General features: G+C 39.5%; 1 protein-coding gene across 3 annotated transcripts in view; it reads right to left on the reverse strand.

The window, feature by feature from the left end:
• Window positions 1–9,766, reverse strand: part of sgip1a (SH3GL interacting endocytic adaptor 1a) — a 52,030-nt gene extending 42,264 nt beyond the window's left edge. For 2 of the 3 annotated variants that reach the window (XM_059035090.1, XM_034029318.3), the window contains exons 1-2: window positions 9,347–9,764; window positions 1,546–1,590 (exon numbers count right to left, since the gene is read on the reverse strand). In XM_059035090.1, the coding sequence (XP_058891073.1) occupies window positions 1,546–1,590; window positions 9,347–9,389 (88 nt within the window). In that variant the 5' untranslated portion in view covers window positions 9,390–9,764. Of the gene's footprint in view, window positions 1–1,545; window positions 1,591–9,346 lie in introns of all 3 variants that reach the window. The other variant, XM_059035091.1, reaches the window with a different exon arrangement.
• Window positions 9,767–15,323: the final 5,557 nt, after the last annotated feature.

Below are 15,323 nucleotides of genomic sequence, written 5' to 3' on the forward strand. Positions count from 1 at the left end.
CTGGAATAATAGTATTTTTATTTATAATTAGTACAAAGACTCAACACAGTAAACCATAATTTAAAGGGGAAGAAGCTATGGAGACACTGGCAATCAGAATTGGGAAAAACAGAATTCATTATTTTCTGTACCTGCTCTGTACCGTCTTATACACATTTGTGTAATGAAGGTTTTAAACGTTATGCATTTCATTGTTCGTCACAACACAAAACTCAATACTGTATTCTCTCCAAGCTGCAGGGTTTCATTTGGGATCGATGCAATATATAACAAGCTCTGAGTGTCATTATTGTCAAATGCTTTCTTAATTAAAAAGCCTCCATTTTATTAAAAAAAAAAAAAAAAAAAAAAACTTGAGCATGTTCTCCAAATATGCCCTCATTGTTTCAAAAGCTTAACAAATTCAATGATATATCAGAAAACATAAACATTATCTTACTGTTGTTTTCTCATAAAACCACTGTTAAAAGGGATACTTCAGTAAGTTTATTAACTATATTGTGCTTGTTTCCTCTACTCTGCATGCAGATCCCCACAGGGGATTGTCATGTAAAACTCATTTGGATAAAGAAATAAAAAAGCACTTAACAAAGCTACTGTTAAATCATCCAAATTCATATGTATTATTATTTTATATTGTTATTTTAATAACTTATTTGCTGACATAACAGCCCCCAACTAAAGGAAAGAGGACAATCGACCTTTACAAAACAAACACGCACACACAGATAGAGATCTGCATTAATATTGAATGTGTAAACACAGGTATGTGTAGATGTAAATGATGGTGACAACCCATTCTGCTGCTATCCACATGACTAGGGCTGTGTGTCAAAATAGTACAAAAGCAATGGGGAAAATAACAAACTTTCACGAGGACATTTTCTCTTCTTTCCAATCTACTACTTCACTGTGCATAAAATAACTAGCTATGAATAATCCTGTTACTCCACAAGCGATCCAGATGAATAGCAAAAAGGTTGCAAAGCATTTGCGACAGCCATAATTGTTAACAAAGTGAAGATTATAATTAAGCACAAACAAAAGAAAAAGCCATGAGAAATATGAGACTACTGGAATACTTGCTTGACATGAAAATATAGTACTAGATTCTACCCTGGACATCCACAAAGGGGCCATTTCATTTTCATCTTTCAGTAGTCTCCCAGGGTCACAGTTTGACATCACCTGATGCCATCAATTCCTGCCCTATACAGCTTGTCAAATACATCAGCTAAACATTTGCAAATGAAAGCAGATCATGTGCCTTCAAAATGCAATGCTTATTGAACTGTAGGACATTTCTACAAGGAGAACGCACACAGTGGAGCAGAACCACAGCTAACCCCACAACACAGGAAATCCTTTAAAAACATTAAATAAAATCATTAGCACCTCAGCTGTATTTGTGCATTAGACAAGAACAACTGCCTGCCCTTTCTTGATATCCAAGTCACAGGAATACAAAAATAGCTAGAAGGCTTATGGTATTAATAACAGCTAAGCAAACCGCAGCAAGAGAGGAAGAGAAAAAAAATAGCCTACCTTCCATCATGATGGCAGAAGTGCATTCCTCAATCTCCAAGGAGCCTGAAAAGATAGCAGGGAAAAAGAGAACCCTAGTTACCAGGTGCTGAGGAAGAATGAACCGAGCCGATCCACTGGTACCACCCCCCCACCACCCCCCTAAGATCCAGATACACTACTGTACTGTATATACAGCAGTACGAGCAAAATGGTGCTGCTGTAGCCTGAAATGGCTGGAGCTGTGGTTTAGGCCATGGATTCTGCTGCAGTTGTATCTACAGGATCACAGAAGGATGCTGAGAGAAAAAAAAGCAAGCAAAAAGAGAGAGAGAAAGGGAGGGGGAGAGAGAGAGAGAGAGAGAGAGAGAGAGAGAGAGAGAGAGAGAGAGAGAGAGGCTTGCTGAGCTCTCACACTAGCTAGTTCTCTAGCCAATCCCTCCAGCTCTTTACCTCGTCACATGGTTTTCCAGCCTGCACCTCCTGAAACTATACCCCTTGAGAATATCAGAGAAGCCTCCCCTTGCAACCAACCTATCCCTGATTTCACTGAACATGTAACCCTTTTCATACCTTGTGACGCACTTCCCTGCTCTGCAATCCTATTGGAGCACAGAGATGAAAAAGATGAATTACCAGGCAGTGTCAGATTAGTAAGAGATGGTCATTTCGGAACTGTTATGCTCACACAAGCTCTATAGTGCTTTTTTATGAGCATGTGTGAATATGTGTGTGAGTGTGAGTGTGTGTGTGTGTGTGACTTTGTGAGTGTGTGTAGCCTGTGCTACATCTGTTTCTTTCTAATTCAAAATCTTAATCTCTGAATGACAGGCTGCCTCTCTGGCACTGACTGTGTTTCTCTCCTGTTCCCCCGATGAGAGCTTTTCAGGAGCTCAGCTGCTTTCTGCTGCTGCGGCTGCGCATGCTCCAGTCAACACCCTTCCCCAGCCACTTGGGATCAAATCAATACGGGGTGACATCACATTAGAAACAATTAGTGCCAGAGCAAGGATGATGCTGGTGGAGACGCTGCTGTTGTGCCCATGCAGCGTGCCTTGCAAAAAAACAAATAGAAAAGATTCATTTTGCACCAAAGCCAGAGGGCAAGGGATGACCACGAATAGGAGAGAAACAAACAGAAATGAGTGGCTGAGGGTGGAGTCACATAGAAGAGGCAGCAAATAATAACACCAGATTATGACAATAATAATCTGGCATGAAAACCCATAAAATACTTGTGTGCTAGGATTCAAGATATAGGATGGTAGGCTGGCTATGGCTCCCCTTTTTAACTCTTAATATTGGGGTCTTTTTTAGGAACACGGTAAAAAATCTTTTTGATTAAAAGGTTTTGTTTTCGGAAATGGTATTATGTCACGATGGTTCATATAAGTGATTTAGATAACTGTAAATAGCAAATTACTGTTTTTTTATTTTGAAAGAACTCAGATTCTTATAAATAACAGTAATTACATACTGTATGAATAAAACACTTCTAGGATACTGAATTTTTGATGTAACTGTTCTAATTGTCAGTCCTTTGTTTTAAATAATTATAAGTGACTTTTTCTTCCCTACAAAATTCTTTTTTTTCTTTTGTGTCAGGACACCTTAGCCCGTCTTAATGCTTTTACTGGGAGAATTGTCTCTGAAAGATCTTCAGTTCTAGGTCTTTTACAGCACTAACAGCCTGGTCATAATAAACTCTGAATGCCCGTAGTGAGTCTGTCCAATGAATCAAACAAAGTGATAAGAACAGAGGCAACTAATAACCTGTCTATCTGGATCATGAAAGCAGCCTGTAAAACTCAGTCTCGTTCCAGTATAAAAACTGGAAACCTGGATGAAAAAACACCTCTGTCAAAAAAGAAGCTATAATTTTAAAACATGTGTTAGTTGAGAAAAACTCTGGGAACATTCACTGATCCTTCAACTTCTGCACACAAGCCAATCACACCAGCAATTGAACTTCATATTCCCAAACTAGACAGTGAAAGCCCAGGATGCTACCCCTTGCGCCATTCAAAGGCTTACAGCAACAATGGAAGACCAACCTAAACATTAAACGTATGAGCCCGCACCCTCAGTGATGTAAAGTTTGTGCAGATTCTCCTGGAGCCTAGAACATTTTTACCAGACAAATCATCAACCTGCGTATTAGTAAGGGTTGTCATGTGACTCCATGCACTAGGACAGTTTGGGACAGTGCAGGCTTTTCAACTCGCATCGCAATGCATTCTGGTACATTTAACCTGCCCCAGGTACTTACACAGCAGGACTACACTTACCAGAATGCATTGCAATGTGAGTGAGCTGTCCCAAACTGTCCCAGTGTACATAGAGTCATATGGTAGCCCTAGTATATTCGTACAATAGTAACAGGCAAGTAATTTAATTGCAACTCACTACTCCCACACAATCAGTCTTGAACAAATGTCGACAATGTCGACCCAAGGGACTTTTTCAACCTGAAAAAAGAAACAAGGACCAGGGGGCACAAATGGAGATTAGATAACGGGGCATTCAGAACAGAAAATAGGAAGCATTTTTTTTACAGAGAATAGTGAGGGTCTGGAACCAACTCCCAAGTAATGTTGTTGAGGCTGACACACTGGGATCCTTCAAGAAGCTGCTTGATGAGATTCTGGGATCAATAAGCTACTAACAATCAAACAAGCAACATGGGCCAATTGGCCTCCTCTCGTTTGTAAACTTTCTTATGTTCTTACAGAGCTGTGAACAAGCAAGGATGCAGCTGGAAAACAGATCGTACCCAAGCATGGGTGAATAACAACTAAAAACTACGAACCACAAATACTGCTAACAGCACATGGGAATAAGACACTGCTTTTCTACAGACATCTGTAGAAGTAATTATTAATGGAAGAACTGACAGTCGTTTGAAATCATCACTACACTTAGAAACACTCATAGGAGGCTGTGTGGTCCAGTGGTTAAAGACACGGGCTTGTAACCAGGAGGTCCCCGGTTCAAATCCCACCTCAGCCACTGACTCATTGTGTGTCCCTGAGCAAGTCACTTAACCTCCTTGTGCTCTGTCTTTCGGGTGAGACGTTGTTGTAAGTGACTCTGCAGCTGATGCATAGTTCACACACCCTAGTCTCTGTAAGTCGCCTTGGATAAAGGAGTCTGCTAAATAAACAAATAATAAAATAATAATAAAGTCTTGTGATGTCACAACCTTGCAACTAACCAATATTACAGGGCAGGTGAAGCCAACAGTAAGGTGGATAATAATTCCTAGGTACTCAACATTAATCTAGCAAAGGAGATACTATGGAAAAATCCATAAACTCGATATCAGAGCAATAAAACTCATTACCATAGCAAACATGGTACAAAATAGGCATGTATAGCTATTATATCTTGATGACAATCAAAGTGAGGTTCTTGCTGGAAGAAAAATAGAAAGTAAATGAAGGTGCTGGATGTGAGAAGACTGTTTACAGTGAAATACAGGCGTGGAAAAATGAGATACAAACATGCGTTCTCAATATTATACCAGAATAATAAGATGGCACTATAATTCACTGCAATTCAAAGGCAGCCCTTATTTCAAATTCTGAAAAGCTGACATCTACACAGCCCCTATATACTGCTGATGATCACTCTTCCCATACACATGCATATGACTCGAAGAGCCAGTCTTAACAGTCATGCTTCCGAGCCATGTGAAAAGCCCTTCTGTAGCAGATGTTGTCGCTGGCTCCTCCCCCCCAGCCCCTCTCCTCCCTTCTGCCCATTGCCAGTTCCCAGCATGCTTTGCCTGTAAGAGCTGTACAGACAAGCTGCCTTCTGGAGTGCGGCTATCCAGTGTAGGGAGATTTCGAAAACAGAATGGGGAGGATTTGCTAAATAAAGCCTAATTCCCTAATCCTCCATCAGTTAGGATGTGCTGCGGATACAATCGCAGCACTAACAGGGCAGGCGCAGAGGTGGAGAGTGTTTCCAAAAAAAGAAACATGGTTCAACAAACATAAATAAAGACCATTCACTGAGAAAGACAGAAATGATACAGCCTTTGTCCAGGGATTCATCCGGTTGGGAAAACTTCAATTGTTATGTAACGTTGGAGCACGTGGTCTCTTATCTGATCAGTTCTAAATGCAGTGCCACAGACACGAAACATGACTTAGCACTTTACTTAGTATTTAAAAATGAAACAAATACGTTTGTGATAACCTACAAATAAACTGTATGCATGCCATTTCTATGTTGTCTAAACAACTGAGTAAAATTAAATAAAGTTATTTCAATGTTTTGAAGTCCAAATGCAATACCTTTTTACCTATGGGCACTGTTCACAAAACCATAACCTTTATTCAGCTCTGTATACTGCTACAACTGTCTTTAGCTAGTACAAATTATGATGACTGAATATTGAAACAAAATCCCAAAACACATTAAAATAGTAAATACAATTTACAAAAATTTAAAAAAAACAACCAAAGATATGTGAAGTGACGTACTCTGCAAATCAGGGTTTGCCAAAGTTGGCCCTACCAGAGCTGGCCTTTGTTCCAACCCTGTTCTAAATTGTGTAATTGAACCAATTAACCCTCCATCCAGACCCTGAAGTATTTTTCTCATTTTACCTGTTAAACCTGGAGTGCAATGGCCCTCCAGGGCTGGGATTGGACCGCCCTGCTGCAATGTGGATCTGGGTTCTGTTTTGCTTGTGGCTAAGCACACAGACAAGGACCCAGGTGTTTGGTTCAGCACCCTGACACTTTAAATATATTATTATTATTTATTTCTTAGTAGACGCCCTTATCCAGGGCAACTTACAATTGTTACAAGATATCACATTATACAGATGTCACATAATTTTTTTACATACAATTACCCATTTATACAGTTGGGTTTTTACTGGAGCAATCTAGATAAAGTACCTTGCTCAAGGGTACAGCGGCAGTGTCCCCCACCTGGGATTGAACCCATGACCCTCTGGTCAAGAGTCCAGAGCCCTAACCACTACACACTGCTGCCCTAACATGGTAAGATGACTTGGTAATACAATATAGCAAAACATTCAGCTCCCAGACCGCATTGACGAGACTGATAACACAAGGATCAGATCAGCTGGAGGAGTGAAATATCTGCATCAGAAAACTGCTGCACACATTGCAATAGGCACCTGTCCCTTTAATTGAACACAAGTCCTGCTGTGTTGCACCTGAACTAATTCATCGATTATCAGGTGCACTACTCGGTTACATGGCTGAACAAGAAAGAAAAGTATACCAAGGTTGCCAGCCTTGTGTCACGTGGAAGGGTGTTTGTGAAGGACTGCTTTTCAAACCCGTGGGAGTTAAGGAGCTGTTTCTCTTGGACTACAATGAAGGAGAAGTTTGCATAGCAGGGAAGTTGATTTCTTGATTCTTTATGTATCTTGCTTTCTGTTGAAATACAGCCAGGTGAGGTAAGATTGAGACTGAAGGAGAAGCACTTAAATTGAATAAGTCTGCGTGCTCATTGGATGTCATTCTGACTTGTTTTAGGGCTCCCTGCCTGCCTCTTGTTTAGAGCCTCAGATGCTGTTGTGTCAGGTATTTACTGATCATCTGTCACACTAAGAGACACTATTCTGAAAACGGGGGTATTTTTCTATGTGTCAGAATACTTCAAAGTACAAATGAACATTGTTTTACTATGCTTTGATGCCTGTACCCAGCTTTGGAATTGTGGGTGCTGTACCAGTGGTTATAGTTTGAGGGCTGGGGCATGTACTCTTAAATGTACACAGTCCTGCCAGCAGGATCGTTACAATCGGAGTGTCCCTCCATCACAGGTATTTGTTTTTGAGCAGTTTTAATAAGTAGCAAGTGGTTATGAAACCTCCTTGGTTTCAGTTTTTGGTACAAGAGGTTTGCAGGTGCCACTACCTGTGCTCCTCCTTGTTATGTTCATTGTTTTTTAATAACCTCTATGATTCTGGTTTAAATGGTGTATACCACTTTTAGTGATACGTCTAAACAGTCATGTGTGGTAAAGCAGTTTGTGTGTATAATAACAGTTAACTTGCAGCTGCTTTACACTGCAGTAGATCCTAGAAATAAGTGTATGTAGAAATAAGTGACTGTTACACTGTATATAGCACCATCTGGTGGCTATTGGTATGAACATATTTTGATTCCAATAGTATTGTACCTGCAAATCCTAGAGGGCGCTATTCTCTCCTTGTTAATACAGCCTTTGACATGTCTGTGTTGTAACCGTCTCAAACAAGCTCCTGATACCTGCTGCTGAGCAGTGGGACATGAAGTTTCTATACTGGAGAAGGTTATGAAACCATATCCCTGCTTTCACCATGTTGGCTCAGCTGCTCCCTTGTTTACTCTGCAATGCTGAACCACAGTGGTGTCAGTTGCATACGGCATTAGGTTTCAAAGGCCAAATGCTGTAGGTTCCTGGGACCTTTGACATGCTTAGAAATGAACTCAAATGTCCATTTGGTGCATGTCTACATTTTATCATGGCAGACAATGTATACATTCCTTTGTTTGTGGCTCACTCAGATTGTTGTTCAGTAAACCTTTGCTAAAGCAGCAACGGTTTCAAACTCCTAATTACAAAATCCCTTACCGGATTCTAGTTTCCTGTTGCTATAGCGCATGCCAAGATGAAAGCTAAGTCATCTGAACTCTGATGGAGCATGCAAAGTTATTTATACTCGAGGAATGAATCAAAAGATGACTTGGTAATACAGTATATCACAGTGCTGATCTGAAACCCAGGGGTGCACCAGGAAAAGCAGTCCTTTGCCTTGATCCTGCATATACAGTACACTGCCCTCCTCTGGAGGTGTTACTGATTACTTTTAAGTGCAATGGGAATATTATGTGATTGGGTGTGCATGCAGTGGTTTACTCCTCAAAACTAAAATAAACACTGTAGGACATTCAGTTTGAATCAGTAACTGCTGGTGGTGCCGTATTAAAAAGTGTGTATTTGCTTTGGGTCAGTTTTGTTTTCATTTTGAATATATTCTGACTCCATAGATAATCAAACAAAACACATTTTGTGCATTTGCCACGTCTTACTGTAGATATTGTTTCATTGGATTTTCAATTGCAACTGATGTGAATTGAGTGGGTGTTTCTCAGGGGACAGTACAACTGGCTGAAAAACAGCCGACTCACATGAGAAGAACATGACCTTTTTTTACCCATTAGAAGATTTTATATAAATATATATACGCACACGCACAGTCACACACGCACACACACGCACACGCACACACTCACACGCTCACCCACACACACGCACACACTCACAAACACACACACACACACACACACACACACACACACTTGATGCTGCGCGACTCGTGCATTACTGCTCCAACCCAATTCAAGACTTCCTATTGTGTGATAATAGTATTTAAGGACAGAGAGGCAGGTGGTGGCAGGCCTCAATTATTCCTCACCCACAATACAGCATTCACCAAAACTCCTACAGAACAAGGTGCAGGGCACCCTTACAAATATGATGCTTTATAAAAACTATTGTAGGCCTCAATTAACAAAGGGAACTGATGCAGCATAGATCTCTTGATAAAAATACAAACACAATAATACCTGAAAGCAAAGGCTATTACAGTTCTAGAGTAAGCCTTTCACTAAAGTGTACTTTAAAAACACAGCTGTCCTTTTAAGTAGGCTTATATTGTAATGTGACCCCTCCTATACAGAGTACTCGTTTTAGTGCCTCAGCCCAGTTTCTTTCTTCAGTACTGCCAATGCTGGTTTAAAAAAAAAAAAAGAATTAAATGCATGAGAAAACGAAAGTCTTCCCTTACCTGCAACGATGTGTAGCCAACCAGTGCACAGTTGTTCAGCCATTTACAATAACATCCATTGATTCCGGGAGCATTTCAGAGGCTGAAGCTTGTGCAAATACAAACAGACACAAAGAAACTGGGAATACCACATTCAGAAAAACTACTGCAAACCTACAAAAACAAACAAAAAAAAAAAACCCTGAAACCCTGGGATGCAATGCAGCTCTCTGCTTCCCTTTGTGGTGTACAGCCAGATAGCAAAGCCTGAAAGAAGCGACAATCAGGGGAATGTGCAAAGCAGTGCCTCTGAAGGTGACTCTACCCCCTTCCCTGCGACTGACCCAATGGAAACAACAAGGAGTAGGACGCCTGTCTCCTGGGGCAAAGCTGATCAGGCAAATGGGACATTAAGATAACCCTTTGTTTCTTGCAGCAAGCCAACAGGAGCCAACCACTCTTAAAGGTCTGTCTGCTACCAAATTGATTACAAGAAAAGCACACTGGTACTTGTGATGGGCTGTGACTAAAGCAGTACGTATTGTACTTGTTTAACTATATTTGGAGAAGTTAATAGGAAATTTCATGCAACAGACGTGGTGCCTCTGCACCTTCACTAAAATTGTATTTTTATGTTTTTGACAATTCTTTTTTCACACTTAGTGTAGGTGTGTGTGTGTTGACTCAGAAATGTCTTCATCTAGACAATGTGGGGAAGCTATAAAAAAGGCCAACAAGATGCTCGGATATATTGTTAGAAGTGTTGAATTTAAATCAAGGGAAGTAATGTTAAAACTTTACAATGCGTTAGTAAGACCTCACCTAGAATACTGTGTTCAGTTCTGGTCACATCGTTACAAAAAGGATATTGTTGCTTAAAAAGAGTGCAAAAAAGAGCGACCAGAATTATCCTGGGTTTAAAAGGCATGTCATATGCAGACAGGCTAAAATAATTGAATCTATTCAGTCTTGAACAAAGAAGACTACGTGGTTACCTGATTCAAGCATTCAAAATTCTAAAAGGTATAGACAATGTCGACCCAGGGGACTTTTTTGACATGAAAAAAGAAACAAGGACCAGGGGTCACAAATGGAGATTAGATAAAGGGCCATTCAGAACAGAAAATAAGAGCCACTTTTTTACACAGAGAATTGTGAGGGTCTGGAACCAACTCCCCAGTAATGTTGTTGAAGCTGACACCCTGGGATCCTTCAAGAAGCTGCTTGATGAGATTCTGGGATCAATAAGCTACTAACAACCAAACGAGCAAAATGGGCTGAATGGCCTCCTCTCGTTTGTAAACTTTCTTATGTTCTTATGTTCTTGTGTGTGTGTGTGTGTGTGTGTGTGTGTGTGTGTGTGTGTGTGTTTACGGCTTTATGGCTTCCTGTGAACCCCGCCTGTCCTGTCTCATGAATAATTTATTAGACAGCTGAGACCACATTCTAATTCACCACAGACAGTGATGTGGAGGTCTAAGACTGTCATTCAGTTTACAATGCAACTGGAAGAACACATACTGTACCATTTTGCCAGTTTGAGCAAAGCATTGGCAAAATTAATTTGTGAATTAATGAATATATCCCAGATTGAGTACTTTCCTACTGCTTCTTCAGTCTGCTGATTTCCTATCAGAATGTAATTAAAAGTGACACGCTTTGTTCTGGGGATGTGATGTCTTTGTTCTGGGGATGTGAGATGCTTGCGTTTCCTGAGGGTGTATACATTTCTCCTTTTATGGAAGCTCAGAATCACTTGATCACTTTATTCTCTAGATGAGCTCTCCTGTTCAAAGAGAAGGGAGAGGAAGAGAAGTTTAAATAAAGACTGAGATCAGCTGCCACACCCACCCCTGCTTTCCCATCTTCCAAGTATTGCTGTCACGCCTCTGACAGACCTCCCTCCCCACAAAGCAGCAGAGTGCTGCCTGTGCAGCCAGTAGACTGAATGCAGCCTGTGTTTGCTTAACCATTTCCATGCAATGGCTCTAGAGGTACATTAAATCTGATTCCGTGTGCTGGGAGCAGTGTTGTGTGATCTACTGTTTTTACGGAATGTGACCCTTCTTGGTGAGATCAGGTTAAAAGCTCTCTAACCATTCCTGGATCTTTTTATTTGTGTAGTGGATAAGAAGCTCACTTGCAGGGTGCATGGTCCCCAGGTTCCAACATCACTGTGTGAGTCTTATTATACAAGAGACTCTTTTCAATGTGCAACTCTCAAGAAGAGCTGCTCCTGAAACCAGGTCTATATAGTGACACCTATCCCATAACCCTAATAATAATAATAATAATAATAATAATAATAATAATAATAATAATAATAATAATAATAATAATAATTACCCTTAAACTTATATAGAAAATGTTTTATACAAAAAACGTATGGTTTTCAAAAAAAAGTAGCTGTGTATCTTAGCCATTTGAAAGGTTAGGGAGCCCCCCAGTGGTTTTAAAAGGTTACAGTATTTTGCAAGATCACTTTCTACGGCTGTAAACAAGGGCTAGTAGTTACACTTTAATCCAGCAGGGGGCAATGTGGTGCTTACAGAATACAGTAATAGTCATTCAGTTTGAAGCATATATATATATATATATATATATATATATATATATATATATATATATATATATATATATATATATATATGGCACTCAACATTTTTCCCACAATGTATATAATTATAGTACTTTAATAAATTTGGGATCAGACAATTAGTGGATTTATTGTACTCTGTTATCTTAACCTGTTTAGATTTTCAATATTCTTAGGTGCTACTCGGATTAAAACCAATGTAAGATTAGCTGCAGCGTTTTTTCTTGGGAATACGATGACGAAACTGTGGGTTGAACTGTTTTTCTGTGTGGTTTTTGATGTCCTACGTGTTGCAACGCGCCTACCTGAAACGGAAGCACGCCCCTGACTAATCCAGATCTGGATATAAAAAAACATCCCTTCATATTCAAGCCATCGCATCTCACGGGTAGGGAAGAAACCACCTCTCTTATGTAGAGCAGCTCCCACGTTAAAGTTACTGTTTAACAATGACGAGGATGCCAGTGAAAGCAAGTACTGAGGCTCATTAAGATAATTCATTTTTAAAGCCTTAGTTATGCCCCCCGTCAAACAGCAACATGACGTACAATACAGTAGATAAAAAAAAAAAAAAAAAAAAGTCAACAAACATTTCTCACTTTCAGCAATAGAGGAGTCTTGTCAGAAGCAACCCATTGAAAATCATGCAAAACACAACAGAGGATATTAAAGGAGTAAGACGCATTGGAACATGTGTTATAGTTAAGTCTTTTCTGACCCGGTTAGTCTCACTGTAGGTGTTTTGTGCATTATTCCCCAGTGTATTGCTGCTGTCCTCTGTTTCTAAAAAAAAAAAAAAAAAAAAAAAAAATGAATATGGCTCACCTGCTGCTTGAACAACTTTGTCAAAGCTTTCGATTCATTATATTTGTGGTCTCCTATTAGCCAGCCGAATGAGCAAGGGGCGTGGCGCTGCAGTATTACGTCTCAAAGAGAAGAGAGATTCTTCAGCAGGACTGTTCATGCTCCTGAACGTTCTGAATCGTGACTCTCGCTGTTCGTTTGAACTAAGGAAACCCACAGTCTAATACTTGAGCGTTTAAGGAAGTGATTCAGGTATACAGTGGAGGCAGCTGTGTGTCCTGTCCTGAATCTGGAAAAACGCCTATACAACTGTAATGCAACTTGGTATTAATATTATTTAGCAGAAGTCAGTAAGAGTATTCGATTCTGACTACAGAATATGTGGCTTTGTCTATCCATATTTTTTTCCATCTGTACTGCATGTCACACTACATACTGTAAATCAGTCATTTCAGTATACATTACCATGTCTAACCTGCCTTACCTTCTGAAATCTAGGTCTTAAATACCACTATGCAATGTTCATTGCCATAAGTTATTCTGCACATACTAAGTGGTTGATATACACAATGTTCATCTACATAAAAAGTACCAGGAAATAAGGCCTTTTGTAAAAAGCTGTGACGCTATTGAGAGCCAGCAGCCAGTGTTCTTTTCCATGTACACTTGGGACATTGCAAAGAATGTCTGTCACAAATGTGAAAGACCTTTATTTCTGCTTTTCTTTCTTAACAAAGAACGAGAACTGTTTTCCTTTGTGAAAGCCTCTTTGAGATCAGAGTTTATTTACAAGCCAAATTCAGGGCAAGTTTCAACAAGTACTGTGTTTTGAGAACACTCCACCCTGGTACTGTCCTTTTCAACAGGAAGCCCAGAACCGAGTGAATTCCCCCGATCATCATGCTCCCAGTTTGTAATTACTTTAAAAACAACAGCATCTTATTTTGCTAGAGTAATAAAACAATCTAGACAATAAATAACACTCCAACATGCACGTATGCACTCTGATGCAGACAGTGATATTTATCAGATAAATCTTAAGGGAAGCATTTGTTTGACAAGTTATAACAAACATCAATTTCTTGAAAGCTATCCAGGGAGTTGCACTTAGTTTGGGTGGGGGTGGGGGTATTGAAAAACATTAAGATGATCTTCAAAGATTTGGTGCGATAAGCAGCGTGATTTGTATGAGTTTGTATTGTTAACTTGGTATGATCTGGTTTATGGCAGGGAGATCGTGTCACACTGGGTTCTGTTGACTGGTTGAGAGGACATGTTGTATTAACTGCTGTTGATAGGGCTGCATTCTGTTACTGTTTGTTTCATATACAGCTATTGATATTTCTAGTGCATGTTTACCACAGTAAATTCTTCTGTTACTATGCTTGTTCACATGCTTCTACCCGTAGTAATTATCCTGCATGCCTGCTTTTACATTGATTGACTACACCTGGCAATCCTTTTACCATGGCACTCCACAGTATCACCAGTTACTATCGAAGAAATGTACTCGGTGTACCAGAATTTAATAGAGCTGTGCATTTTACAATGGATGTGTCTGTCTTGTAAAATATAGGTCAGATACCCTGAAATAAAACCTGTAGTCATAGAAACAGTATGGGCTGCTACATCCTTTATTGTTGAAGCGGTGATTAATGTCTCCGCTGTCTCTTGTTAAATTACTGTGTTTAGCTTTGGGGTTTTTTTTGTGCTTAAGGGTCCATAGAGTGAGAGTATTATATAATAGGGTTGCGCTTTGTGTTTGAGCAAATGGTTTTAATGCAGTTAAAAATGAGAACGATGGGGAGGTACTTCTGCAAACCAAAGTTGAGCCTTTCCTAACTAGGTTTTGGAAAAATGGTCAAGAGAACCTTTGATCATCTGCCATCATTATTGATTGGGTGCTGCGTTATTAAATAAATAAGTAATAATAGAACAAAGGCATAGACATTTTGACGCTGAAATGGGTGTTTTACCATCATAGCTAAAAATACCAGTAGTTATAAATCTATCTATAGAAACCTATTTAAAATCCTATAAATAACAGTTTTTGCTGGTTTATTGCAGGAAAGCATGAAAGCACAGTAATTCTATTGCACAGCAAAATGATAGCATTAATGTAAATAATATATGATAGCATTACTGTATATACAGTATGATAGAATTACTGTATATACAGTATGATAGAATTACTGTATATACAGTATGATAGCATTACTGTATATACTGTATAATAGAATTGCTGTATATGCTGTATGATAGAATCACTGTATATGCTGTATATGCTGTATGAATGAATCACTGTATATGCTGTATATGCTGTATGAATGAATCACTGTATATGCTGTGGAATAACCTAAAGAAGCTGCCATTCAGTTTCTAGTGTCTCAAAGGTTTGAATCTGCAGCAGTCTTGCCTCTTCCAGGAATTGCACTGAATGTTGGGCCCTCCCAGACTTCCATTTCAAACTTCAAAGCCTGATGGTTGGCAATGTGCTTCCCCCAAGCAGCCTTGAAAATGGGATAAACAATTTGAGTGGTCTCATTACTTAAACCAGAAATGGCCATTGTGTGACTCATTCCAAGATGATATATATAT

The sequence above is a fragment of the Acipenser ruthenus genome, chromosome 12 (genome assembly GCF_902713425.1).
Source record: "Acipenser ruthenus chromosome 12, fAciRut3.2 maternal haplotype, whole genome shotgun sequence".
NCBI lineage: Eukaryota > Metazoa > Chordata > Actinopteri > Acipenseriformes > Acipenseridae > Acipenser > Acipenser ruthenus.